Raw genomic sequence first — 27,098 nt, forward strand, 5'->3', positions numbered from 1 at the left:
TCAGGGAGCAGAATGTCTCAGTTGTATCTTTCTGTGGTTTTTAGGCTAGATGTAACATTTGATATAAGGTGTTAAAAATGGTCTCTCAAGAATACAGGACTGTGGAATAGATGTTCTGGGGAACAAATAAATTATTCCAGGGATTTTTGAAATGACAAAGAGAGAAAATTAGTTAGTTAGGATTTTTTTCTGTTACAGAAATATGTTTACTTGGCATTAGTTTAAGAACAGATACTCACATCAGTAGGAAAGACTTGATCTAATGGTGAAAGCTAGAATTAGTGCAATTTATTCACTTTAATTACACCACTCTAGTAACATTCTGTTACAGTTTTCATAGAAAAAAGCTAATCAGTTGTAAGTTGTAGTAATGCTTTCATAAAATATCAAGAATTTCATAGGTTTTTGAAATGTGTATTTTATAAATTTAAACCAAAGTTACCTGTGTGTTTCAAAGCATTTAGCAATCTCCACCAGTCAGTCTGCTACACATTGCTGTTATTATAACTTTGCCGTAAGACTACATTGTTCTTTTTCCCTTACTAGCCTTTAGCTGAATTGTTATCTTTGTTCAAACAAAAGATTTTTCCGTGTTGTTAATTTGACATAGCTTTCCCAGAGAAGCATTGACTGTGGTTGAAGAGTCTTATCTAATTAGTCCCACTCTTGTAGTGTTACAAACCAAATTCCTTTTCCACTTCATTTGCCCATGTTTGACATGGGAAATATCTTTGCATGTGGTAATTTTTAATGAACATTTTGTCATGCCCTCACAAATCCCCAGAAAAAGTCAGGACCACAGGGCACAGTCTGACAAAGCACATAAGTTCAAGATAAACATGAACATGTGGTTGTGTTTGATTATATATTATTTCAATGACATATTTATGTATTAATTCAACTGAAATTGAAACTAAAATTCAAAATTACTTAACTTCTCTCTTATCTGAAGTATAATCTGTACAATTGCCATTGTGTAGATGGCATAATAGATATTATGCCATAATAGATATATAGATGTGGTATACTGAAGGGACACCAGCACTTGAGAGTACCGAAATCGTTTATTGAAACAAACATTGTGACTATATGATTTCCAAAGAAGGGGAGGCCCCTTCTTTTCCCCAATAGTGCCCTCTCCCAGGTAAAAATAGAATGAAGTTAAGAATCCTTTGCAGCTGGCATTCTGAAAGTCTGAGCCAAGTCGTTATGTTCTGAATGAGGTGATTTTTGTTCCCAGGATTTGCTCAATCCGTTCGTTCCCTTTCACAGGTGCTAATCTGCTGTTTGCCTTAACCAGTAGTTGCCCTTTGTTTTTCTGCTCTTGTTTTGTACTGCAAAGTCTTATGCCACCAATTCCTCTGCAGTCAACATGTTTTTCATTTTCCATGTATAGATACAAATATAATAATATAGAGATACTATGTATATATAGTAGATAATAGATATTTAATAGTCATACAATAGGAAAATTTTCATTTTGCATTTGTTAGAGGATTCATCATTACTGTGCAGGATGTGGGTCAAATTAATTTCTTGGTTGCATGATCTTTGCTGGCCCAAGCCATTATCAAGGTTTCCTAACAAGGACCTGCTTCAATAACCTTTTTTAGGCGTGAATAGCTACTCTGAGACATATAAATAAAGGCTCTTTCGGAAGGGAATAGGGCTGGTGGAAAGCAGGCTGCTTATTTATCACTGCCCTATATCTGCCTGTGAAAATTGCCCCTGTGGCCAAAGTGAAATCGGACTCACTCTTGGGTTCTGATTTCTCATTTTTAGCTCCAGCAATAGGAGGGGTCCTAGTGTGGGCTTGTGTCTCCACCCTTCAGCTGGAGGCTGATCCCTGTTATCAGCCCTGCTGATGCCACAGACCAAACTTCTGCATAGGAAGCCAGCCTGCCATGACAGTTGGTCTGGATCAACATTTAGGTCCTTGAAGTGTACCAGCAGCAGGGAGCAGTGGTGCTGTCTCTTGTGCCAACCCTGAATGGGAAGGGAGCCCCAGAAGATGAATGGAGAGGAAAGGAGGGTTTTCCAGCAGTGGTTACCACTCAGGGCTGAGCTTTTCCTTTTGCAGAGGAGAGAGTTCTGCTTCAAAAACAGATACAGAATCATAGAATCATCAAATGGTTTGGGTTGAAAGGCGTCTTAAAGATCATTTATGTCCAACCCTGCTGCCCTGGGCAGGGACACTTTCCACTAGATGAGGTTGCTCAAAGCCCCATCCAGCCTGTCATTGAGCACTTCCAGAGAAGAGGCATCCACAGCTCCTCTGGGCAACCTGTTCCAGTGTCTCATCAACCTCACAGTAAAGAAATTCTTTGTTATATCTAATCTAAATCAACCTTCTTTCAGTTTAAAACTGTTATCCCTCATTCTATCACTACACTCTCTGAGAAGGAGTCCCTCCACATCTTCCCTGTAGGCCATTTAAGTACTGGAAAGCCTTTATAAGGTCTCCCTGGACCCTTCTCTTCTCTAGGCTGAACAGCCCCAACTCTCTTAGCCTGTCCTCATAAAGGAGGTGCTCCAGCCCCTTGATCATATTTGTGACCCTCCTCTGGACCTGCTCAAGCAGGTCCATGTCCTTCTTATGTTTGGGGCTCCAGATCTGGACACTGTAATGCAGGTGGGGTCTCACAAGAGTGGTGTAGAGGTGGAGAGTCACCTCCCTTGACCCGCTGACCACAATTCTTTTGATGCAGCCCAGGGTACAGTTGGCTTTCCGGGCTGTGAGTGCACATTGCTGGCTCATACTTGGTTTTACATCCACTACAACTCCCAAGTCCTTCTCCACAGGACTGATCTCAATACACTCTTTGCCCAGACTCTATTTGTGATTGGATTTGTCTCTACCCATGTGCAGGACCTTGCACTTGACCTTACTGAATTTCATGAGGTTTGCACAGGCCCACTTCTGAAGCCTTTCGAGGTCAGTCTAGATGGCATCCCTTCCCTCCAGTGTATCAACTGTACTGCACAGCTTGGTGTCATTGGGAAACTTGCTGACTCAATCCCACTGTCCATGTCACCAACAAATACGTTACAGCACTGGTCCCAATACTGACCCCTGAGGAACATTACTCATCACTGCTCTCCACTTGGACATTGAGCTATTGACTGCAACTCTTTGAGTGCAACCATCAAGCCAATTCTTATCTACCAAGTGGTCCATCATGCAAGACAGTGTCAAAAGGTTTGCAGAAGTCCAGGTAGATGATATGAGTTGCTCTTGCCTTATCCACTAATGCTGTAACCCCATTGTAGAAGGCCAAAAAATTTGTCAGGCACAATTTTCCCTTAGTAAAGACATGTTGGCTCCCACCAGTCACCTTTTCCATGTGCCCTAGCATATTTTCCAGGGGGATCTACTCCATGATCTGGCTGGGCTCAGAAGTGAGATAACTGGCTTACAGTTCTATGGATCTTCTTTATTTCCCTTTTTAAAAACAGGGGTTATGTTAGCCCTTTTCCAGTCAGTGGGAACTTCACTGGACTGCCACAACTTCTCAACTATGGTGGATAGTGGCTTAACCACTATCTCTAAGTTTATAGGCTATATAAGCTTAAGCTGTAAGTGTCCTAAAAGCTTGAAAATCTCAGTCAGGTAAAATACCTGTCTCCTATGACTGCCATCTCATTTTGCTGTTAAGAAGTGCTGTTTTTTTCTATACACTAAACATTTTATTTTGTCCATCACTTTGCAATGCTTCCATTCTCTGTTTTGCCCTATTTCCCCCAATTCTATATATGTTTATGTGTGAAAGAGTTTGGGAGGTATTCTTATTTTTTTTTAATAGAAAATTATATATGAAGGCAAAGGTAGTTCCTTCTGTAAAATCAGTAAAATATTAATGTGATATCTCCAATCTGATTATGATTTTTCTCTTCTTTCCTTCCATCCCTCTGCTTCATCACTTCTGTTTAATCCAGACTAAAGCCAATACTTTTTTTAGAGAAGGAATTAATATTTACAAAATATGAGAAGAAAAATAGCAGTTGACTCCTTCTAAATTATACTTAATTTCTGGCCCCATTTACTTAAAATGCAATTACTTTCTTTTGCTTGTGTTTATAACTGTTTTGTTAGAATTGGACCCAGTGCGCTTTCCAGAATGGAAATCAAACACTACTTTTCCTGCCGAAGTTTTTTGTTTGCACTATCGGTATGCCTAACTTTTATAAGTGTTATTTGCTTGAGTTGAATGGTCAGTTGGGGAATGGAGATGTAGAGGTGCTCCAATCTTTAGTCTTTAAAGATTTGTATAGAAGTCTGGTTTGGTTAACCCATTACAACGAGTTTAGAGGTTTTTACATGTTCCCTAATGTATGCTTAATCACAAAGGAAAACTGCACAGCTCAGAACTACTTAAAGCCATTAATCTGAAGAAGTGTGTTCATCTGGTATGGCAGAGACACACTCTAATTGAAGCACAGTACCACAACTGCATAAACAAAGCAGCACCACACCTTTCTTACATTATGCTTATCATATTCACTGATCATGAGCACTACCGTTAACTCAGGTTCTCTGAATATACTACTGTCTCCAGTCATGAGTGACAAGAGGACTCTGTCTCACTCAGAAAAGCTTTGCTGGGTATTTTGCACCTTCCCACTTGGTTATAAAAGACAGGCTGATAGTGAAAGCTTGGACTCCCACAGAAACCTGCAGAGCATAGAAAGGATTGAGCTGAACTGTCTTCTAGATTATATACAGACTAATTGTTTATGAAGTTCAAACCAGGTATTTCTTTCCACTTGGGTTGTAGGAAATTGGGAGATACTTGTATAACAGAGGGTATAGCATTCATGAAAAGGTGTCATGAGGAAAGATGCCTGTTAGATTATGTTCATGAAATCCAACCCCTGCTGAAAGAAATCATAATATACTTATGAACTTCCACAGAACTGAAACTGCACCTTTTGCTCTAACCTGTCCTTTGTAGGGTTAGCATTTGGAGAAGAAAGAAAATTGAAGAAGAAAAAGCTTGTACTACATTGACAAGCCACAGAAAAGTTTTGAATGGCAACATCCATTTGTCAGTTTGTAGTTGTGCTTTGTAGCTACAGATATAGGAAAATAGTTTATTTTCTGTGAGTGAGGAAGAAATGAAACAATGGAAAAAGACTATCAAATTATGGCAAATAGTTGCTTGGGCCTGGTATTCAACTTGTCTGTTCTGTGTTTTTTCATAGTTAATGCTTTACTTTTGTGCTGTTTTCTCATCATTGCTACTGTACCTTGCTACAGACGTGTTTTGTATTAGCTTAGATTTGACCGTTTATGAACCATCTAAACATATCTCCACCTTGCATTTGAAATCCTCATAAATTCACAAAAATGCTTTTTGATTACCATTTTTATACTTAAGGGTCATCCTGTTCAAGCGTTCTCCATCATTTTTTAAGATTTTATCTTAGCCTTTAATATTTCCATGTGTTTAAACAGTTCCATTGGGTAAGAGTAAAATATCTAAAAAAATAATTGTCTTAACTATTGGAAGTGTAAGTGTCCCTGAAATCGGGAATGAAAAATCCTTAATGCTGGGTTTAGCATTAACAAGCCGGCATTACTTTATTCGGACAGGGACATGAGGGAATCATTCCACCTAACATGTCCATTGTACGTTACAATAGCCAAAGCTTATATCACTCTTACATACATATTAATCAAATTTCCTAAAGCTCATTATTAAAGTAATTATTACACATGCAGTTTAAGTCTAGGGGCTTCCATGGGGATCGTTGGTGGTCTCTATCAGTCTCTGGTGGTCTTTGGAGAGGAGCCCTTTTTGAACTTTGTCTGCACTTTGGAATTGGCCGTTCTTTGTTTTATGTCTGCACTTTCTTATCTCCTGCTTAGCTTCAGCTAGTTCCTTATTTTTCAGAGGGCCTTAATCTTCAAGGACAAGGGCTTCTGATTAGGAGTCTCCCAATTTATGCATTAAGCCTTTCCCTTTATACATTTCCCAGGAGGTGTTGATCATGCTTGCCTGGCTCAAGGACCTCTGTGCAACAGACAACATGTTGCGGGTGTTCAACTGATTGCTTAAGTTCTTATTCTACCCTAAAAAATTTTTCTTCACCCAGTTTCCCACAATTTGGCATCAGTTGAAATAAATTATGTACAAGCAGTTTTGTATACAAGCATAACTGTTTAGGGAATGTCGTGCTTTGAGCTCAGAGAGCAACTGAGCATCACACAGCCTCTCACTCCTCCCTTGCCTCCCAGCAATGAGAAGGGAAAAAATAAGCCAGGCTTGGGAATCAAGGTAGGACAGGGAGGGGTAAATCACCCATTATGGTCATGAGCAAAAGGCACACATGCTAGGGGAAGAAAAAAAGAACATAGATTTATTACAGACACTAACAACAACACTTTACAGAGTAGGACAGTGAGAAGCATTATCGCATCTTGAGAACATCTTCCTCCCACCCTTCCCTTCTTCCAAGGCTCAGTTCTGCTCCCAATATCTCTATGTCTTCCCCGCAGCAGCACGGGGGCAGGGAATGGGGGTGCAGTCACTGCTGCTGCATCTTCCATCTTCCGTGGGGGGAGCTTCTGGAACTTCCTCCACCTGCTCCGGTGTGGTCCCCCTCTTACAGGAGACAGTCTTCCACAAACTTCCTCTGACATGAGTCCCTCCCACGGGCCACAGCGTTTCCCTTGCTTCTCCAGCATGGGACACCAAATTTCTCCAACTAGAATCCCCCCCACAGGCTGCAGCCCTTCCCGAGCTGCTCCAGCGTGGGACACCCCCACATGCTGCAATCCTCCCAGCACCAAACTACAATAGTGGGGGCTACTTTTCCCCGCAAGATCTCAGCCTTCTTCAGGCACAGTCACCTTAGTCAGTCAGGTGAAGCTCCTTACAGGCCATAAATCAGTGTCTGCTCCACTGTAGATCTTCATGGGTGGTGGCAGCGGGGGACCCCCTGCCCTCTCACCACAGGCTGCAGGGCTATCTCTGCTCTGGCACACGTCCCCTCTCCTTCCTCCATTCCTCCACCAACCTTTGTGTTCACACAGCTGCCGCAAGTCCTCGTCACAAGTCCAACTTGTATTTACCACGTCCCTTCTTAAACACGTTATTGCAGCGGCGCAGCTGATTGACTCGGCCTAGGTGCAGAGGTGAGGCTGACTTGGAGCTGGGGGAGCTTCAAGAAGCTTCTCACAGAGGGCCACCCCTGTAGCCCCCTCCCCTACTACCAAAAAAAAAAAAAAAACCAACAACAAAAAAAAAAAAAAAAAAACATGACAGGGAAGCAGCCTGTTTTTTTCTAAAATTTAGAATTTTGGTCAGTTTAACTTCTGTTCATATTCTGGAATGCCTTAGTCATGACAGCAGGGTGCTAGGTAGCTCATTGCTAAACTTTGCAGAGGTGTTGCCTTCTCACAGACTTGTAAGAAGAGCTTCGTCTTGTAGGTTTGCTCTGAGGAGGCCCTGTGCCTGTCAAAAATCAGTTTTTCACACAGATGCACTCTGTTTTCTTCCAGAAGTTACTTAAGGAGATGGGAGACTATGGCTCTTATTCTCCTTTTGTACTGCAGCACAAGGTACACTGCACATGCAAAAGCTTAAACTTGCAACCTCTTCCATGTAACCAGGTGGAGGCCTATGTTTTTTGCAGTCATGCTCTGCCTCATATCTGTTGGGGGCTTTTCTCGTGGAAGGGTTGTTGTTTCTCTGTCCTACTGGAACACTTCTACTTTAAAATCCAAAAATAGTTGAGCAATTTTGAAAGTCCTTTTTAATGAAGGAAGAATCAAGGACTCTGCCGCATGGGCATTTTATATTTTGAAATTAATGATGGTTTCACATAAAAAAACTTGTAATTGGTTCATCAAAGATTAAAGTATGTGTCTTTTCCTTTGTGTACATACTTTGATGAAATCATTAAAGAGGCTTATTCATTCTGGGATTTCTTTCTAAACCTAGGTGAATAATTTATTTTTTTAGATGTGAAAACTGAAGGAGCTAGTGTGGATTCAAATAAATAAAAGTATAATGATAGCTTGGAAGTGTTGCAGTTAAGTGGCACAGGGTTGAGACATGTTCCCAGTCTTAAATGTATCCTGTTAATTAGTCCTGTAGGCTTTCTCCTTCATATATAGGCCTTCCTGCCCCAGTTTATGGCTGTGTTACACCAAAATCCTTTTACGTATGAGAAAAGTGTTTATAGGCTTAACGGGTCTTAAGCTCAGCAAGTTAATGCCCTGGTACGAGAATGACAATGTTTTGCTATATTTTGATATTTCTTTGTCCTTAGCAGATCTTTTTCCTATTGAGGTGATTTTTGAAAAGTTCATTAAAGCAGTTTTGGGAGCAAATCATGCTAGAACAGTGGTGCAAAGCAGAAAGAATTGGCTCCTACACAAGGGAATACGAACCATTTTATTTTAAGACAGATACATTGAGCTTTAATGTATTATTTTGCTATAGCCAGTAAAGACTATGCTCACAGTGGTTAAAATTCTCTGCAATGGCAAGTGACACTGAATGGCCATGTGCTTATTTAGCTGTGGCAATGCGAGGTATGTAACATGACTGCATTCACCACTGATAGCACTAGTATTTTCTTTCTCTTTCTAAGAAAGATTGGCAGACAGAATCCAGTCTCTAGAGTGTCCTTGAAATCTGCTTTATAAGCAAGAATTTGAATTTACTTGATACCATAAGAGTAGGGGGTAAAGGAAAACAGACAAACAAACAAACATCCAACACGTAACATTAGTGAATTATGTTTGCTGAAAAGCAAGTGACAATTTTGGGGAGTGTTTCAGCTCTTCATAAAGTGCATTTTTCCTTTTAATTAAATGCTTTTTGTGTATGCTATTTCAGAATATTGTATATGGAAAACTATAAAGCACATTTTAGACACTCAGCAGTGTTTCCCTTGCTGGCTGTCACAGTTTTAGTGTTATTGTTCACACTAATTCTTTCACACTCTAGGTTCCTTGTGCGGCCTCTTGCCCAAGGTATATCTCAGGAAGAAAATGACAAATAGTGCATTTTTAGTTAATGCATTCACATAAATTGAGAGAGACAGCTGAAGGATTGTTCATATTGTTGATGTGATTAACCCCAGTGAAGACATGAAAGCACAAACAAAGGCTATTCATTGCGAGTTTGAGGAAGTTATTTTGGCTAACACCTTCTAGAGAAGGCAGATGCTGAGTCTGAGAACATAAAGGTGTCTATTTAAGCTGATCCCTCTCTAGCCTGTGATCTTATCAGTGCCTGGTGCCAACACAGAGGCCTAGAAGAAAAGTTGGAGAGGAAATGTCAAGCGTTTACCCTATGATATGCACTCCCATGGCCAACAGCTTAACAAGCGCTTGAGAAGGAGCTTCATCTGTACCACTGTGTTGGGAATTTTAACAATTTACATCTTTTTAGTCAGTTGGATGTTGTCTTCCAAAACATCCTGTTGCAATGAATTCCACTGTTCAATGGTGTCTTGTATAAAAAAAAAAGTACTTTTATCTGTTCATTGTAGATCTGCCACTGAGTAACTCCACTGGGTCTATAGTTTTTATGTTACAGTGCTTGTGTTAAAGTAGTAATTAAATCTCCATTTGCCTTCTTTACACACTACATAATTTTGGAGCTTTCTGCTATATCCCTGCTTAAGTTGTCTCTTTCAAGCGACTCTGTTTACTCTATCATACAGAAATTGCTTTATACTTCCGATGTATTTTCTCTGTGTCTTTTCCTGTTCTACAATATTTTTTGAGAGAATATAATTGAGGCCATTTACTTCCTCTAGCTTCTCCTACTTTAGAGTAACACTGAAATGTTTTGTCTTCTTTCTTATGATATTTTTTCCCTATATTGTTTTTAAAGCTAATATTTCAACTTTTCAGATACCATATAAGATTCCTCAGAAAGCTCTTTTAAAAAATATTCTCTCCATGTAATGGCTGTAGAAGGAACAGAATTTCAGTAATGGGCAAGCGTGTATGAGTGGGTTTACTTGGAGATCAGCTTGCCGCTCAATGAACAGATCTTGGTATAAAGTCTTTCGAGCTTTTCGGGGTTTTAACATATGTTTTCTTGGATTCAGTCTTGTTCAGAGAAGGGAGTTCCACTGAAGTATACACAACCAGGTTCTGATTTCATGTATACTTAGAAATCCTATGCAATATTTAGATAGCGCAAATAAAGATGTTAAATATGCTAAATTATCTGATATTTGAATGTAGTCCATCATATCTGCTTTTCCTTGCCTTAGATGGCAAATAGAATTTTGAGTACCCCCCTGGGAAAGCACATCTCATGTTTTAATCTAGTCACAACTCATCTATTCAACAGTAGCAGAGTAAACTGTCATTTGAATTCCCCAATATCCACTTAATGTAATGATGATCGGCATCAATTGTTGCATATATTAGTCATTGTATGACAATCTTGTCAGAGATCATTTTAACATTAACTATTTTTAAAACAGATGTCTATATTTTTATGTGTTCATTTTAATTTAATTTTGTCAATAGCTGCAAGAAGTCATCTGGTAGCAACATACATATATTCAGTGTGGGACTGGAGGTTCCTGGCAAAGAGAAGCTTTCTGCTTCTTTACTTGGAAATTAAAGCCTTCTGGGATGGCAAGAATTGACATTCAAATACCTAAAATTACAAACAAGTTACAGTAAACATATCTGTATTTTGCCTGGTTGACTTGCATGCAGTCAACACCAGTTCTAGCCTCCACATGCATCTCTGAAGAACTAGCATCTTAGGAGTCCTTTGCTAGCCTTTGCAGGCAATTCTCTGCATAACTTACATTTCCTGTTTGTTAAACTATTTGGTGGTTTTGTTTTTGTTTTTTTGTTTTTTGTTTTTTGTTTTTTTCCTTAAATCTGTCAGGCATATTTTGTATTTTCAGTCTTATCCTCTACTTTCCACCCATGGTATGTACAACTTCCTACCGATGGAGAGCTACTGATGGCTACTGATTATAGCTTTCAACCCAGTTTTTCTCCTAGATAGTAGGAAACTGTAATATTTTACTAGGAAGTCATGTTTTTTAGCTTGCTTATAGTAGTATGAAAATAAGCTTTCACAAGAAAATGACAAAACTTTTTAAATTCCTAACAGTAGGATTTAGAATGCATTGTTTGTTGTCAGTGTGAATAAGAACAGAATGTGATTTTACCTGAGAAAGATAAGACCCCTTTAGAAGAGACTTGCTTCATGAAGAGACAGTTGTACACTTTCAGTAAGTTTAGCTGGTGAAATAATTGAGCATTTTATGAATATCCTGTACTTTGTGCATGAGGGTAGAGCACTGCATGTCATATACCTCAGTGGTAGCAAGGCTTCTGGCACTGTCTCATGCAATATTCTTGCATTCAGATTATAATATTGTGATCCAGATGACTGGACAACTAGATGGCTCAAAGTCTAGCTGGATGATTGGGCTGGGTGAGTAGGCACACAGGAGCCTTGTGAAATTCAGCAAAGACAAATGAAGTCCCACACTTAGGAATAGGTAACCCTTGCAGCAGTACAGGCTGGGGATTGACTTGAGTGGCTGGCATCAGCTCTGCTGGAAGGAACCTGGGCATTTTGGCAGGCAGCAAGAGCACAAGCCATCAGTGCTTCTTGTCAGCAAAAGGCCAAAAACATCTGGGTCTGTATTGATAGGAGCACAGCTGGTTACTTGAGGAAAGTGATTGTCCCTCTCTACTCAGCACTTGTTAGACTGTATCTGGAGTACTGTGCTGCATTTTGGGTTGTCCTAACATAGGAAGGATAGTGGCCAACTGCAGCAAGTTGAGCTGGGGCTACAGAGGTGGTTGGGCTAGAGCACAGGCCCCAGCAGCAGCAGCAGCAGAGGGACACCACTTTGAGAAAGAGGTTGGACTTTAGAGATCTGCTGATGTCCATTTCAACCTGAATGATCTATGATTCTGGTAAAAGTCATTACTGAGATGTTTAACTTTCATCCTTATATCTCAATTTAAAATCAAATTATTGTATCTAACAAATAAGTCTTTCTCCTTTAGCCTAGTTCTTATTATCTTAGCAGAGGTAAAGAAGACTTTTTGCCAAAAATTACATTTTTACATACAGAATATTAAAACATGCAAGTATTTTATTCACGGTGTGGATCTGCATGTAAGAACTATATTTCAGTAAGATAATCGCATTTAAAAGGAAGGAAAACACATTTTCTTTATGACTAGAGCGTCGGAAAGTATTAAAAAATTGCTGGCACAAATCCATTATTGAGAATACTTATTTCCAGTCTTAACAGAAACACTGAAAGATGTCTTTGATTATTTTCACTTTTATATGTAACAAACAGTGAAACATGCAGGAGATCACTGTTCAGATTTGAAATCATATTAAATCTCTTGGAAGTGAGTATGCCCAATAAAAAAAAGGATTGTTGAAAAGTACTGGACTGGATGAAAGAGAAGGTCTAAAGTGTGTGGCTGTGACTTACTACATAATATGTCTGAATCAGTTAAAAAGGTTTTGGAGGCAAAGGTGCTTGGATTTGGGATGAGGAGCTGAGGTGAAAATAAGATGATACCAGAAGAAAGAATGGGAGCAGAAGGGCATAGTTAGCAGAACCATTACCTGCTTGAGCATACCTTCTTTTCATGAGAGAATTTTGCTGTCCCCTGCTCTGAGGAAGGTATCCTTTTAATTATATGGCGTATTGTGCTATTTTTAGTTATCTGTTACAATCCTGATAGTTAAGTGTAATTTTATAAAAATCAAATATATGAACTTATCTAAATCAAGTACTGAACTGGCCTTCCTTATTTCAGATAGCTCAACATACTATCTTTTTGCATATTTTTTTTTTTCATGTTTAGCAGTACTGTGTTTTTCCCTTACCACTGGTGGTTTATTTTTAACTTCTGAGTATTAAGCTGAAAGTCATGATATATTGCCAGTGTCTTTACTAAGTTACCATCAGCCATGTAATTAGAAGTAATTTGAAGTGAGATCTGTTCAAGTTCAAGCTACTCAACTTCAAGTCATCAGTGTTATAGAAATTAAGTGTGTTTACATGTTGGTACATTTTGATAAATTCAGTAGTCTGCTTTACAGCATGGCCCCACAAAGGAGTTATTTTAGAATAGTTATCAAGAGAACAAGTGAGTGAAGCCACATAGTGGTGTACTCTGTGACTGCATCCTTCCACTTACGGGCTTAATAGTGATGCTTAAATATCAGACTCCATTTTCTAACATGGCAAAATGCACCCATTCATTTTTCAGTTAAACTTATTTCTGTATCCACCCTGAAAATCAGGAGTTGGTCATGGATGAAGATCTAGAGAGTAATTATGAGAAAGAAGAGATTCTCTTTTGGCTCAGTGATAAGTTGCTTCCCCCACACTGTAACCTTAGTTATACAGAAAACGAGTGCATTGCAGATAAATAGGTAGGAAGGGTATCTTTAGGCTTAAAACTAAAGTTATAAAAAAGTTCCAGAAGCTGAAAGCAGGTACAAAAGTGCTCATTGGTCAAAGCGTTTTTATGATCTCAATCAATCTCTAAAAATCAGCCTTAACTAAGTTTCGTATTAGAGTAGCTACTTGAGTGACTAAGATGACACATGTATTTCAGGACTAAAATCACAAAGAGTGCTTACAACACACAAGCGATTTTATCAATTCAAGCAGAGACTGGGAGCCAGGGATTTGTAGACATCAGATGATGTACAGGAAGCTTCAGTGTGGAGCACTGAATGCCTCTGTTTCATTCATTGAATTACTTGTGGTTTTTTTCATCTGAAATAGAATTGATCCCTAGTTGCAAAATTTTGATAGTAAGTACAGCAAGTGCCGTATTTTTCATATTTTAAATTTTAAGAGAAACCAAACAGTTAAACTTCCTTTTGTATTATGAATATTATTGAATATGACAAGCCGAAGAAAATATTTGCATTTATATTAGAAAATTGTGAGAGATTCTTTATTATGTCTTATTCCTTTATTACATACTTATTCTTGTACAGAAACTTTAAAATAAGAAGATGTAGTGTCCTTTTCAGTTATTTAGATCCACCTGTTTACTATTAGTTTCATTCTCTGCTGTGATCATCCTATTCCTGGAAGGGTGAAATTCAGCTGGGATAAGTGCAGTTGTGCCCTTGTGCTGGGTTTGTGTGTATGGCAGGGGTTTCTGGTAGCAGTGAAGGGGACTGTAGCAGTGGCCCCATGTGAGAAGCTTCTTGAAGCTTCCCTGGCTCCAAGTTTTAACCAACGTCTCTGTGCCAAGGCCAAGCCAATATGTGCCTCTGCAATAACATGTTTAAAAAGGGGAACCTGGGAGAAGGAGCGGGAGTTGTGTAGATGAGTTCTGAGGGAGACACCTGTGCAAACACGGTGGTCAGTGAAAGAAAGGAGGAGAGTGGGGGGAGATGCACCAGAGGAGAGACTCCCGTGTGGCCCATGGTGAGAGGGCAAGCCACCCCCTCTGCTGCCCATGGAGGTCCACAGTGGAGGAGATGCCCACCTACAGCCCATGGAGGACCCCATGTCAAAGCAGGTGTCTGTGCACAAAGAAGGCCATGACTTTGTGGGAAGAAGCCTCCATTGTTGTAGTTCAGCTCTGGAAGGATTGCAATACGCAGAGGAGTTCCATGCTGGAGCAGTTCGGGGAGGGCTGTGACCTGTGGGAAGGACTCACATAGGAGAAAGTTCATGGAGGACTGTCCTCCGCGAGAGGCAAACCACATTGGAGCAGGGGAGAATGTGTCCTGGTTGGGGCTGGACTAGAGTTCCCGTTGGTCTGGCAGCGGGAGGAGTGCTGCAGCACCCTGAGACCCCAGGGGCTCCCCAGGTCCCAGTGCCCTCACCTGTGTGCGGGGGCGGGGGGAGCACAGCTGGAGGGCTGGGCCCCGATCGGCCGATAGTCCATGTCATGTGACATTACGCTCACTATATAAAGGCAGGAGCGGGCTGGGAGGGGCTCTCACTTCTGGGAGTGTGGCTGTGGGGCCTTTGTGTTTGGGATCACCAGCTGGGAGCAGGTGGGTGTTGGTCGGCGGGGGGTGAGCAGCTGTATTGTACATTACCTGCTGATACTGCTGTCAGTGTATTGTTCTGTCACTGTTATTAAACTGTTTTTATCTCAACCTGTGAGTCTCCCTTTGCCCCTCCGATTCCCTCCCCATTCCCAAGTGGAGGGAGGGTGGGTGAGCGACTGCGGGGTGACCAAGGTCAAACGACAACAGATTGTGAGGAGTCCTCCCCCTGAGGAGGAAGAATCAATAGGACTGAACACACACACACACACACCCATTCTCTGCCCCTGAGCTGCCAGAGGGGAGGAAGTAGAGAAACTGGGAGCAAAGCTGAGCCCTGGAAGAAGGGAGGGGTGGGGGAAAGGTGTTTTTAAGATGTGAAAATGCATCTCATTGTCCCACTCTGTCTGTTAAGTGTTGTTGTTCTTAGTGTCTGAAATAAATGTATGTTCTTTTTTGCATGCCCTAATGAGTCTTTTGCCTGTGACTGTAATGGGTGAGTCATCCCACCCTGTCCTTACCTGGATTCCTGAGCCTTTTGCTGTATTTTCTTCTTCCCATTCCTGAGGGGGAAAGGGTGAGTGAGCAGCTGCATGGTGCTCATTTGCCCTCTGAGCCCAAACCACAACCCTGTCATACCAGATGCATCAGGTTTGATTGCTGTTTGGGTAGAGACATTCACATAGATAGCTGACTGCATGTGATTCGAGTGACTACCGACTTTTGAAGAGATAAGAGTTAAACAATTATCTTTCACTCTTAATCTGTTTCACTGTATCTGTGATATGAAGTGCCAAAAGTGGTCAGCTTTGATTTTTCAATAACTTTTCTATGAAAAAATATTTTTAAAAAAATTTTCTAGAATTGGAGTCTCTCCTTTGGCTTGCTTGTTTTAAAATGTTGCAGTTTATCAGAGTAGAAACCAAACTACTTAGCATCTTATCTCAGAAATCTCTATGTGAAAACAACAAAAAAACTTACGTGCAATATATTTGTCATTTGTACATTTAACCATTCCCCATTGCATTTGCTTCTTAAATATGCTTTTTACCATCCTGTTTTTTACAGCCAAACAAAATTCTGAGCCGTTCCTTCTGTTGGCTTTGGAGAAGCAATTGCTAACCCTAGAAATGGTTCTGCTTGTAGAGTCCTTCAGCTTTCAATAAAGAAACTGAGTACTATGCAAAAAAAATTATATTTCACATGCATATGTGTCTGTGATTCAAAGACACCAGACTTTAGGCTCTATGGTTTTGGCAAAGAGTGAAACTGAAAAGACCAGTTTCAATGGGATGGTTATTTTTAATGTTGCATGATATCTGATGCTTTTAAGACACTTTAAGCTATGATTAAAGACATATTTTTGCTATCCGGTCTCATAGTGGTGGGTGGGATATTCCTCCTGCTACACTGCTAAATGCATTTAAATCAATCTGGTCACATACTCAGAGTTCCAACCATATTGTAACCCTGTTTAACACAAGCCTAACTGTGGTCTGATGAGGCTTATCTCCCTTGACCCCCTGTCTAGGCTGTGGTAGAAACAATTCACAGCCTGCAACAAATAATATAGCAATACAGTGCAATGATTCAGGTTTGTGTGGTAACACTATGTAATAACTTGCTTACCTCCCTTACTTGCAGCCACTCATTGCCACAGTTTGACCAGTACAACTGTGTGTGTGGCTGCTGTTTATCTTAACCAGCAGAATGACTGAGTTTAGGTTTCTAAATGCCCTTTTTTATTTCTGTAAAGTGCTCACAAACTTTACATGGAATCAGGCTTGGGAGAAGCATTTTACCAGTAATAGGCTGGCACCATTTTAATGAAGTTTTCTTAAAGATTGGGAATGTGAAACAAGTTGATGGCAGATTTTAAAGGTACCAATGTGAGCTACATGCTGGAATCCAGTACCTATGTTCCTTCTGTACCTACCCACCATCTGACTCATGAAAACTCTCTGCAGCTTCTAAACCTACAGCCAGACATATTGCTATTGGCTCAGGAAAACTGTCCCATAGATTCAGGCAGATCTGTGAAGTGTTGAGCACAAAACAAAACCTTTTCTAAATTATTAATGTAAGATTTTGCTTTTCTGGAGACTGCCATTAGCAACCAGGAAGATTTACATACTTAATCACAAGCAAAGTAATTAAAGCTTCACTTCTGTTTACTTCTGAAAGTTACATTCTTAATGTGCTATGTTTATTATTTCCATTTACTTTCTATTTAGACAAACAATCTGTGAAGTAATCAGTAGGCCAATCAAATATTCTGTGTAGGAGTGACTTGATGAGGTGAGTTGGGTACTGCAAGAGGTCAAAGTTTACAGCAAGAGACTGTTCCCTTATCTGGGTTAGGAGGTTTCTAGCATTTGTAGACATTATGACTTCTTGTTAAGGTTAAAGCTTGAACTAAGAACCTTAGTTGGCCAGCTTTTCTTCAGTGCTGTGTTAAGTAAGATCTCACTTCTCTTCTAGCTGGAATAAAGCTGTGCCGAAACAGTGTCATCATTTATGATCTCAGTTTAAAGAGAAGAAGGAAACTTTTGCTTCTTTATAGTGTAAAATGAAATGCATAATAGATAAAATAAGTTTACAGAATTTATTCACATGTAGTTGCATGAGAGTTTCTTAATACACTTTTTCTATTTTTGCAGCTACTGGCTGACAAACAAGGTCCACATTAAACGACCCAGCACTGGTCTCCTCATGTATACGCTTGCCACCAGATTTTGTGATGAGATTCACCTGTATGGATTTTGGCCATTCCCAAAGGATTTACATGGAAAACCAGTCAAGTATCACTATTATGATGATCTGAAGTATCGATACTTTTCTAATGCCAGTCCTCATAGGATGCCCTTAGAGTTTAAAACATTGTATGCATTACATAACAGAGGAGCACTTAAATTAACAACAGGGAAATGTGTACAGCAATAAAGCACATGTAAAGTACAATAAGAAGTACAGAGTATACACTTCATCATAAAGATGTTGTGCAATGGCAGTGGGATCCCAGTGAGGATGTTTCAATACCCACTGAGCCATCAGAAAAAAGAATTTTATCAGAAGTACATAGCCAGCTATTATACCTGTAAAGTGCTATATAACTAAGCTATCTTGACTGCAAGGTTCAAGTAAGTGCCAATTTGACTACGAACAAAGCTTGAATGTATACTCAATAGTGTTTACAGGATCCAGTGACACATTCATCATTAATTAAAGAAGAAAAATATATCCTGCTGACTTGCCACTGTGGTCAGACAGCGACAGAAGAAATCCTCGGTGGACAGAATATTTTCTTGAGCAAATAAAACAGGCTTTTTGGCAAAAAAAGATAAAGATGGAATTGAGTAGAAAAAGTGAAGTCCATAAGGTCAAACAAATCCATAAATGCCTTCAGTCAGAGGAGTGTTTCTGGTCTTGTGTTATAATCTCAGCTTTTGTTGCTCTTTTTCTTACTGCTATTGGTTGGGTTTTGTTGCTTTTAAGCATTGGAGCCCATAATGGATTTTGATGTTTTTATGAGTAATTAAAAGTATATATCTTATGGAACTGTCTTAGGTAAAAAATTCATGAGGGTGAGGGAAACATCAAATATTTTATCAATTGTTACTGTGTTGTATCCTGCTGTCACACAACACTTAACATCCCAGTTGTTTTTCTAGTTACTGCTGTCAATACTGACTACGTGGAACCACTCAGAGGTCATTTTGATCCATTTTTAAAAAGAAGTTTTTCTGTTGTGTTCAGTTTTGAAGACATATGAGAAGGTGTCATTATTTTTGGTACCAAAGATTACTCATACACATTTTTTCCTTTCTCTGAAGAAATGGTATAGATTTAATATGATGTTTCCTTGCTGCTGAAGGGAACATATTCTTTATGTTATTTAAATTTTTGAATTAAGCGTCTGAAAGCAAAGCCTCTTTACTGACTTCACATACAGAATTTCATTCTTCAGAAAAATCTGCAGGAGTACAGAAATTATTTTATGTATTCATATATAAATATATATATACACACAATTTTTATTTCTGATTGAAAGGAAAACACAAATTCTAAAGGAACTCAAGTGACATTGGAACACATCTAAAGAAAAAAAAGACTTAACCAATTAAATGGAAAATAAAAGAACTGTAGATCAAACAGTTCTTTTTAAAACTTAAATTTCTAGTGGTGTTGGATGATATGTCTACCTCTTTGTATCAGCTTGATGTTCTGATGTGTAATTGGCTGAAGTAACAGAGCTGCATTATCTTACAGTGATTTTTCTGAGCATCATTCTTGATAATACACAAAAACAAGAATTCTTTCACTCCTTTCAAAAAATAGAGCAAGAAATTACAGGAGGGTGAAAGAGGGTGGAGTGTCAGTACAGCACATCCTGAGATACAAAATGTGTCTGCTTATGCTATGTTTTAATGATAATGGAGAAGGTAAATGAAGAACACCATGATTCCACCATTTTCATGTCAGACTAGGCTAAGGAGGGGGCATGTATGGGTATTTTCTTGTTACCCTTTCAGCTCTACATTAGGTCTTCATTTCCAAATACAATATTTGGTGTATCTACTGAATTTTCAACTAGCTTGATCAGTTTCATATATAGCATAACACTCACAAACATTTACTAGCTGAAAGTGCCATTTATTACCCATTTTTCCTAAGTTCACATGTATTTCATCATGCATGACTGTGATTATGCAAATTTAGTGGCTAAATCACTGCCTTTCAGACAGTTTTGCAAAAAGTTGGTAGGAAATAGATGGAGACACTCTAATTCCTAGTAGTAAAAAAAAAAAAAAAATATTACTAGTATAATTTTATAAGTGAAAACAGTGAAACATAAATAGGAAGACAGATCAGCAATTTTGCCGTCAGAAGTCAGCAGATGAAGAAAAATTTGGTCTGAGCCTGTTTTGGAAGGTTCACATTTGATTCTCTGTGAGTGGAGTTAACTTTAGTACACAAGCCATGGAATCCAAATTTTCACCCTATCACTAAATTTGATTGAACAGGGTGATACAGGGCAGTGTTTCTCTGACTTGGTTTGGCACAAGGCATGGCAGTAGCACCTACTTCCAAGACAACGGAGTTTGCCCATGCCTTCTCAAAACTGGGTCTTAACCTGATCTCCTGCAGGCTTTCCACTCTCAATACTGCACACTTCTGGCACCATGAGCCATGGTCACACAGCTCTCTACCATCATCCACACTCATCCCGCTCAGAGCACCCTCCCCTCAAACTGGCACCCAGGTGTACCTCCCTACCAAAAGCACAGGACTCTTCACTAACCTGTCTCCTGTCTCACCTGCCTCATCTTTATCCTGAGCTGAAGTGTAACGTAGTGAGTAGCAGTTTTCAAACCCTTCTCTGAGGCAAGTAGCAGTTGTAGCCTTTGACTGTGCAGGTTTTCACAAGCACAAGGAGTGGTTTTACTCTGTCGGTTTTGTATAAGATCTCTGTCCATGTGGAACCCAAAACGTCTGGGGCTCCCTGGTGTTCAGTTTGTTGTGATGGAAATTGTCTGGTTTGAGGTGGCTCGTGACCACCAGCCATTGGTTAGTCTAGGGTGACCTGAGGTGGGATGTGCCCAGAGCTTTTCTTGTCAGATTACGTGGCCTTGGTTGTTGTCTCACTGCTGGGAAACTGTAGCAGTGGACTCCTTGCAGATACCCTTACCTACCTCTCCCTTATACTTCCTGGCTCTCTGTTGCTCTGGGGCTCTTTGTGCATTTCTGTTGAGGCACCCTAGGTCCTGAATGAAAAAAACAGCTTACTTCCACTGTGTGACTCTTTTTCCCTAATGGTGATCCAGGGCACAGTAACAAAGGCTTTGCTTCTGCATAGGGACTTTCTAGTGGAATAAATTTCTCTTTGTGGTCCTTCACAGGACAGCAGTCAACACCTCAAACCTCCATAGCTGCCTTGGATGATTTTGGTTGTTTATATACATTCACACCTCCAGTGCTGCCTACAGCACAGATCAGATAAACAGGCTTTATTATAACTACAACACATTCAACGCTATTAACAACTAATACCAAGTAGATAGGATAAAAAGAAGGATCTCTAATATTGTTATGATATGATATCTGCAAGTGTTCCTCAAATTTATTCTCACATCTGTCATACCAGTTGCCAACTATGGTTCCTAAATGTGTGTTAAAAATAAGAACTGGGAACTACATCAAGACAGCAGTGAGTGTATAATTTTCCAAAACTTATGGCAGCTTTACATTGAACAGTTTTATTTCATTGAGATAAACATAATGTAAATTGTTTATTAACGTATCTGTTAATGTTTCTGTGCCAGAGAGTCTTTCATAGTTCATAAAAATAATAGATAAATATATTTGATTGTTAAGTGTTCAGCATTGGGACCGTTCTCTCTCCCACAGCTCTGAGCCACTCTCCAGATGTAACATCTACTGAACCTTTCAAACTTCGGATGGTTTACACAATTTGACTTGTAATAAGGACTGTACCATTCTTTTGATAACAATATAAGCAACATATTCTTGAGGTCAGCACTTTTTCTCTAATTGACTGCAATTTGAAGAAAACCAGGTGTGGGTTCAATACCTTTTTTTAGTGTTTAATCTAACAAAGTGCTGAGCACTCTTTACAGTGACTTTCCTGGGAGACACATGTCCAGGATTTAGATGGGGATATAGATTAGCATATTTCAGGATATAACTCTGAAATTGCACATTATTTATTTTTAAGAGCACTGTTACTTTGTGTAAGGAAAAGCACAATTGTTCTAGATATAGATAAAATAAAGGAAGAGCGTTTACAGAGAGCTTCATTCCTTCATAGTACTGTTGCTACTGAGCTGATGTAATACACTTTCTGTGGTTTAAAGTATTGATGTGTATTCTGTCAGGATTGTCAGATTTGACAATGTTAATATTATTTCAAGTACAGCTATGGGGATTGGTTTTATTATTTGTATAACTATAAAATAAAGACCTTTTTTCTTTTTTTTTTTCCTGCTATATTCTGTTCTGTATTCCTTTCTAACACAGTTGTGATAGTATTTTTCAGTTATATGCTAATTGTCAGTATACATGGAAGGAGAGTGTCTGCTCCTTTAATATGTCTTGAAAAGGGGATACTAAGAAAAGGAGGAAGCCATAAACAAGAACAAAGAGAGACACAGACCTGACCAACAAAAAATTACAAGGGAAGCAGCAGTGGGAACCAAACTGATCAGTCGCTCTAACTCGTAACGATATGTGAAGTGTAGGAATATTTATTCTGGTAAGATTATCTGATCAAGGACCTTGTCAAATAGGATACTAAGGAAAAGGGGGAAGCAATAAAGTATATGGAGACACAAACCTGACAGGCAAATCATAATGCAGACAAAGACAAGAAGCCAGCCTTGTCAATCACACTAGTTTAATTCCTGTCAAGAAACTGCAGTCAAATGGGACTTTGCAACTGATAAGGATGCTGACCTGAGAGTCCGGGATGTTGGAGTGGGGGTTGGTGGGACTGCAAACTCATGAGGCTATGTGCAGGGAAGAAAAGAGGAATAGATAGAAAAGGGGCCAGTCGTGTGTAAAGTGTGGCTGGTCAGTATGCTTGTCTGGCTGATTCCTGCACCTGATTGTCACTGTCTGTCTGAACTCCCCATTAAATCTTAACTGCCTGCCTTGTGTAATGTCACTCTCTATCCTGTGGATGTGAGTGCTGCAAGGACTCGGTGCCAGCTGCTGAGGGAGCATTGTGAGAGGGAGTGGGTTCCAGCTGCTTGAGTCAGACCCGGGGTGTGGGCACCCCTGGCCTGTGGTGTTGACTGCTGGAGTGAGTGGGGGGGTCTCGGTCTCTCTCTACAGCTATCTGAAAGGAAGTTCTAGTGAGGTGAGTGTCAATCTCTTCTCCCAAGTAACAAGTGACAGGATGAGAGGCCCATGGGTTCAAGTTGTGCCAGAAGGTTTAGATTGGGAAAGATTTCTTCACTGAAAGGGTTATCAAGCACTGGAATGGGCCGTCCATGAAAGTCGTTGAATCACCATCCTTGGAGATAGTTAAAGGATGTGTTAGATGTGACACTTAGGGACTTAGTGGTGGACTTGGCAGTATTAGGTTAAAGACCAGCTGGCAAGTAGGAGACTGTGGGTCAGGGAAGCGGTCTCAGGCAGGCAGAGGGTCTGTGCTGGTGTGCCCAGGAGGACCCACAAGTGTGAGGTTCTGCGAGGCAAGTGTGTGAGTGCTGTGTACAGTGAGCACTGAGCTGGACCAGCCAGCAAGTTGGATACCTGTGGGGCAGACAAGGGGGCCCAGGATCATGGCAGAGGTGCTAAGCAGGCAGAGGGGCTGTGCCAGTACTCAGGGGATCTGTGAGTGTGTGTGTCCTCGTGAACCCGGAGAGCATCCCGTGTGTGCTGCACTAGTGACTAGTGTCTCTGCCAGCCGAGGAAGAAGAGGGGAGCTGGGCTGTCTACCTTTGTGGTTGTTCAAGTCCTCTGTGGGATTGCTGTTGTAGGCAGTGCCTCTTCTGTGGCAGTGCCAGTGACTGTGTCAGTGTCCTCTTCTGTGGCAGTGCCAGTGACTGTGTCAGTGTCCTCGGAAGCTGTCCTTGTGTCTGTGTGTGTTACAGGGACACGTGCTCAGCTTCACTTCTGGAGGATCCAGCAAATAGGAAAACATCGCCCTCATCCATCAGCCTGGGCAGAGACCCTGGTTGTACCTGGCCCCATTAATATAGTCTATTACAAAATGTTTGAAATGGTTCTCATGAGAGCAAAACCTACCCAGTGAGAGCCAGAATTAATCTCTGTATACACTTCAGAATTTAAAAGAAAATGAAAAAATAGCTTGTATAAATCATATACAAAACTACAAAAGCCATACACAATGCTTTAAAGCCTATTAAATCAATCAGTATAATGTTTCAATCAGTAACAGATTTCTAAACATTTACCAGCCACGATGCAAAAGCAAATACACAACTCCACCCCAGCTACAGAAAGTAGAAAAAAACCTCAACCTTTTCCATAATGAATTTGAAGTTTTTTGTTCTATAATTGAAGATTCAGCCTTCATACACTGTTGGAGATTATGTGTATTTCAATAGTCTGTGACACTCAATATGTTGCTGAGCTGTGTCCTTTTTCATGGCATAGGTACAAGAGGCCGTATTTTGCCAAATTCTGTTTATAGCTCTGTAATATTAATTACATTATTTTAAATTACTGTCCATTTTTACTGGTAAAGTGCTCTCTATTACAGAAAAACCACAAGCATATAATTGATAATCAGTAAAGGTGTGTAAGGAACTGACAGAATCAGTCTCAAGCATTCCTCAATACAGAAGCATCAAGGTCAAGTTGTGGCCTCTGTGATTAGTCTAAGGAATGCTGCCCAGGGAAGGGCAGAGTGTATTGAAGGATGCATGGCCCCACTTCCTTGCTGATGTGCTAAATCCCTTAGATAAGTCTACTGATAAGCTAAAGGCTGGACACTTACCCAAGAAGGAAAAAACTGAGGAAGAAGTAAAGGCAGTAGGAGGGAACAAGACTACCTCGTCTCTCATGGAAATTAGTTCCCAGATGTCATGGTTTGAGCCAAGTCAGCAGCCAACCACCATGCAGCTACTCTCTCCCCCTTCTCTTCTGGCAATGAGAAGGGGCAGATGAGCCAGGCTTGGGGTTCGAGATAGGACTGGGATGGGGAAAAAAATCACACTTTATGGTCACAAGCAAAAGGCAGACTCATTAGGGAAAGAAAAAAAGAACATTGATTTATTAGACACAACATGTAACAGAGTAGGACAGTGAGAAGCATTGCCACATCTTGAGAACACCTTCCCCCCCACCCCTCCCTTCTCCCTAGGCTCAGCTCCACTCCCGATATCTCTACCTCCTCCCTGCAGCAGCAGAGGGGCAGGGAATGGGGGTGCAGTCACTGCTGCTGCTTCTTCCATTTTCAGTGGGGGGAGCTTCTGGAACTTCCTCCCCCTGCTCCAGTGTGGTCCCCCCTCTCACAGGAGACAGTCCTCCACAAACATCCTCCGACATGAGTCCCTCCCATGGGCTACAGCGTTCTCCACACTGCTCTGTCATGGGTCACCAACTTTTTCCAACTGGATTCTCTCCCACGGCTGCAGCCCTTCCCGAGTTGTTCCAGCGTGGGACTCCCCCGCATGCTACAATCCTCCCAGCGTTGAATTACAGCAGCGGGGCTACTTTTTCCCACGAGACCCTGGCCTTCTTCAGGCACAGCACCTTGATCAACCAGGTGAAAAACACAGGCCATAAATCAGTGTCTGCTCCACCGTAGGTCTTCATGGGTGGCAGGGGGGGGCGCCCTGCCATCTCACCACAGGATACAGGGAGGTCTCTGCTCCGGCACACCTCCCCCCTCCTTTCTTCCTCCATTCCTCCACTGACCTTGGTGTTCATGCAGCTGCAGCAACTCCTCCTCACAAGTCCGACTGCTCGTCACCACGTCCCTTCTTAAATGCGTTATTGCAGTGGCGCAGCTGATTGGCTCAATTTTCGAGCAGAGGTGGAGCTGACTTGGAGCTGGGGGAGCTTCGAGAAGCTTCTCATAGGGGGCTGCCCTTACAGCCCCCTCCCCTGCTATCCAAAAACCCTGCTACTCACTCAAACCCAGGACACCTGTATATCAAAGACTCAAAGAAGAAATACAGTCTTCACTCTGTTGCTTTTAAAGCTACTGTCTAGAGTTAGATGGGAATTTTTGCTCCCTTTCTTCTCTACAGACTAGAATCTGTTGTGGTACACCAAGGAGCATCCTTTGCTGAAGAGCCAGGGGGCATCTCATAACTACTCTCCATTCTGAGAGGCAGTGTAAAGACTGAATTTCTATCCTAGAGTGGAAAGTACAAACACCTGCCCAAAATATAGCTCCTATAAAGCCCAGGGGAATGTTACAAACAAAAACATTTCCAATCAAGAATGGCAAACTGCTGTGCTAGAACTCCAAATGCCAAAACTACATGTACGGACATTTCCAAATACAATGTAAAAAATTTTCAGTCTCTCAGCTCTTTATTTGCTCCAGAGAAAATAAATACCAAATAGTTTATTTTGCCTAAGCAGTAGCATTTTTGACAGTGTATCTGTGGAAGAACTCAAATTTTTGTGTTTCATGAAACAATCCTCCCAGTTTTTCCAGAATAGTTTAAATAGTATTCCTCCTCAGAATTAGACCATTTTGTAGGTGATTATTATTAATGGAGTTTTTTCTTCTGTTTATTGTGGTTGAACAACTTCAAGAGTTACTATTATGTCAATGTGCAGATAACATACAAAGAACGATTAAGAGACTACTGAAGTAAAGTTCAACTCCTGCCTTTAAACATACTCCCTTTCTAAGGGATGCTCAAAAGCATTCTTGGAAAACCCCCTGCCAAAAGAAAACCTATTAACATACTGGGATGCTATCTAGGAGTTAAGCCTCAGACCAATGTAAAGCTGGCAAAGCAGTTAGTTGCAGCATCAGAACAGGCATGGAGAGTCAGCCAAGGCCTTGACTGTCTGAAAATATACTCTGTACATAGCAGGAATCCTTCTAAATAGTCACCATTATCCTTAATCTCTAACAAAAGCTTTAAGGAGATGTATGCTTTTTGTAGTTGGTCTGCTTGCCTCAAGTTATTAAGTAGCCATTCAATTTCTGAAATCCTGAGAAATAGAAACCATACTTGCAAAGTGTTTCACTAATGCAGAAGGGCTGGAGTGGACTATTTCCCTGAATGGTAACAGATTGGCAGGTGCAAGCTCGGTGCTTACTGGTGCACACCTTTTCTCAGAGTACCTTAAGAAAAAAGGCTTCTTGGTGATCTAGCTGTGCTGTCCAGGTAGTGTTTCCAAGACTTATTTTGCTTCCTTATTACCTCACAAATATTATTCCCAGTAACTTCTGTTCCTATCAGAGATTGACAGCTGCTATTAAATCTGCCTGCTTTTGCTATCAGGTTTCTCAGACCCACCTTCATAACTCAGCAGCCATTCTGGAGAATTCAAATCATTGTCTCCATCTATTGCTTTGCTGCACTAACAGAAAACAGCTTCAGGTCCAGTAAAATAAAGAACAGCGTCTGAGCTGCT

General features: G+C 40.6%; 1 protein-coding gene across 1 annotated transcript in view; it reads left to right on the plus strand.

The window, feature by feature from the left end:
- The window catches only part of ST8SIA4 (ST8 alpha-N-acetyl-neuraminide alpha-2,8-sialyltransferase 4), a 59,761-nt gene extending 38,234 nt beyond the window's left edge, over positions 1-21,527 (plus strand). Inside the window, exon 5 of the mRNA XM_042787927.1 lies at positions 17,663-21,527. Within this exon, the coding sequence (XP_042643861.1) occupies positions 17,663-17,945 (283 nt within the window). The 3' untranslated portion in view covers positions 17,946-21,527. The remainder of the gene's footprint in view (positions 1-17,662) is intronic.
- The last annotated feature ends 5,571 nt before the right edge of the window (positions 21,528-27,098 follow it).

This window comes from Tyto alba, unplaced genomic scaffold, assembly GCF_018691265.1.
Source record: "Tyto alba isolate M040663 unplaced genomic scaffold, T.alba_DEE_v4.0 Super-Scaffold_13, whole genome shotgun sequence".
Taxonomy (NCBI): domain Eukaryota; kingdom Metazoa; phylum Chordata; class Aves; order Strigiformes; family Tytonidae; genus Tyto; species Tyto alba.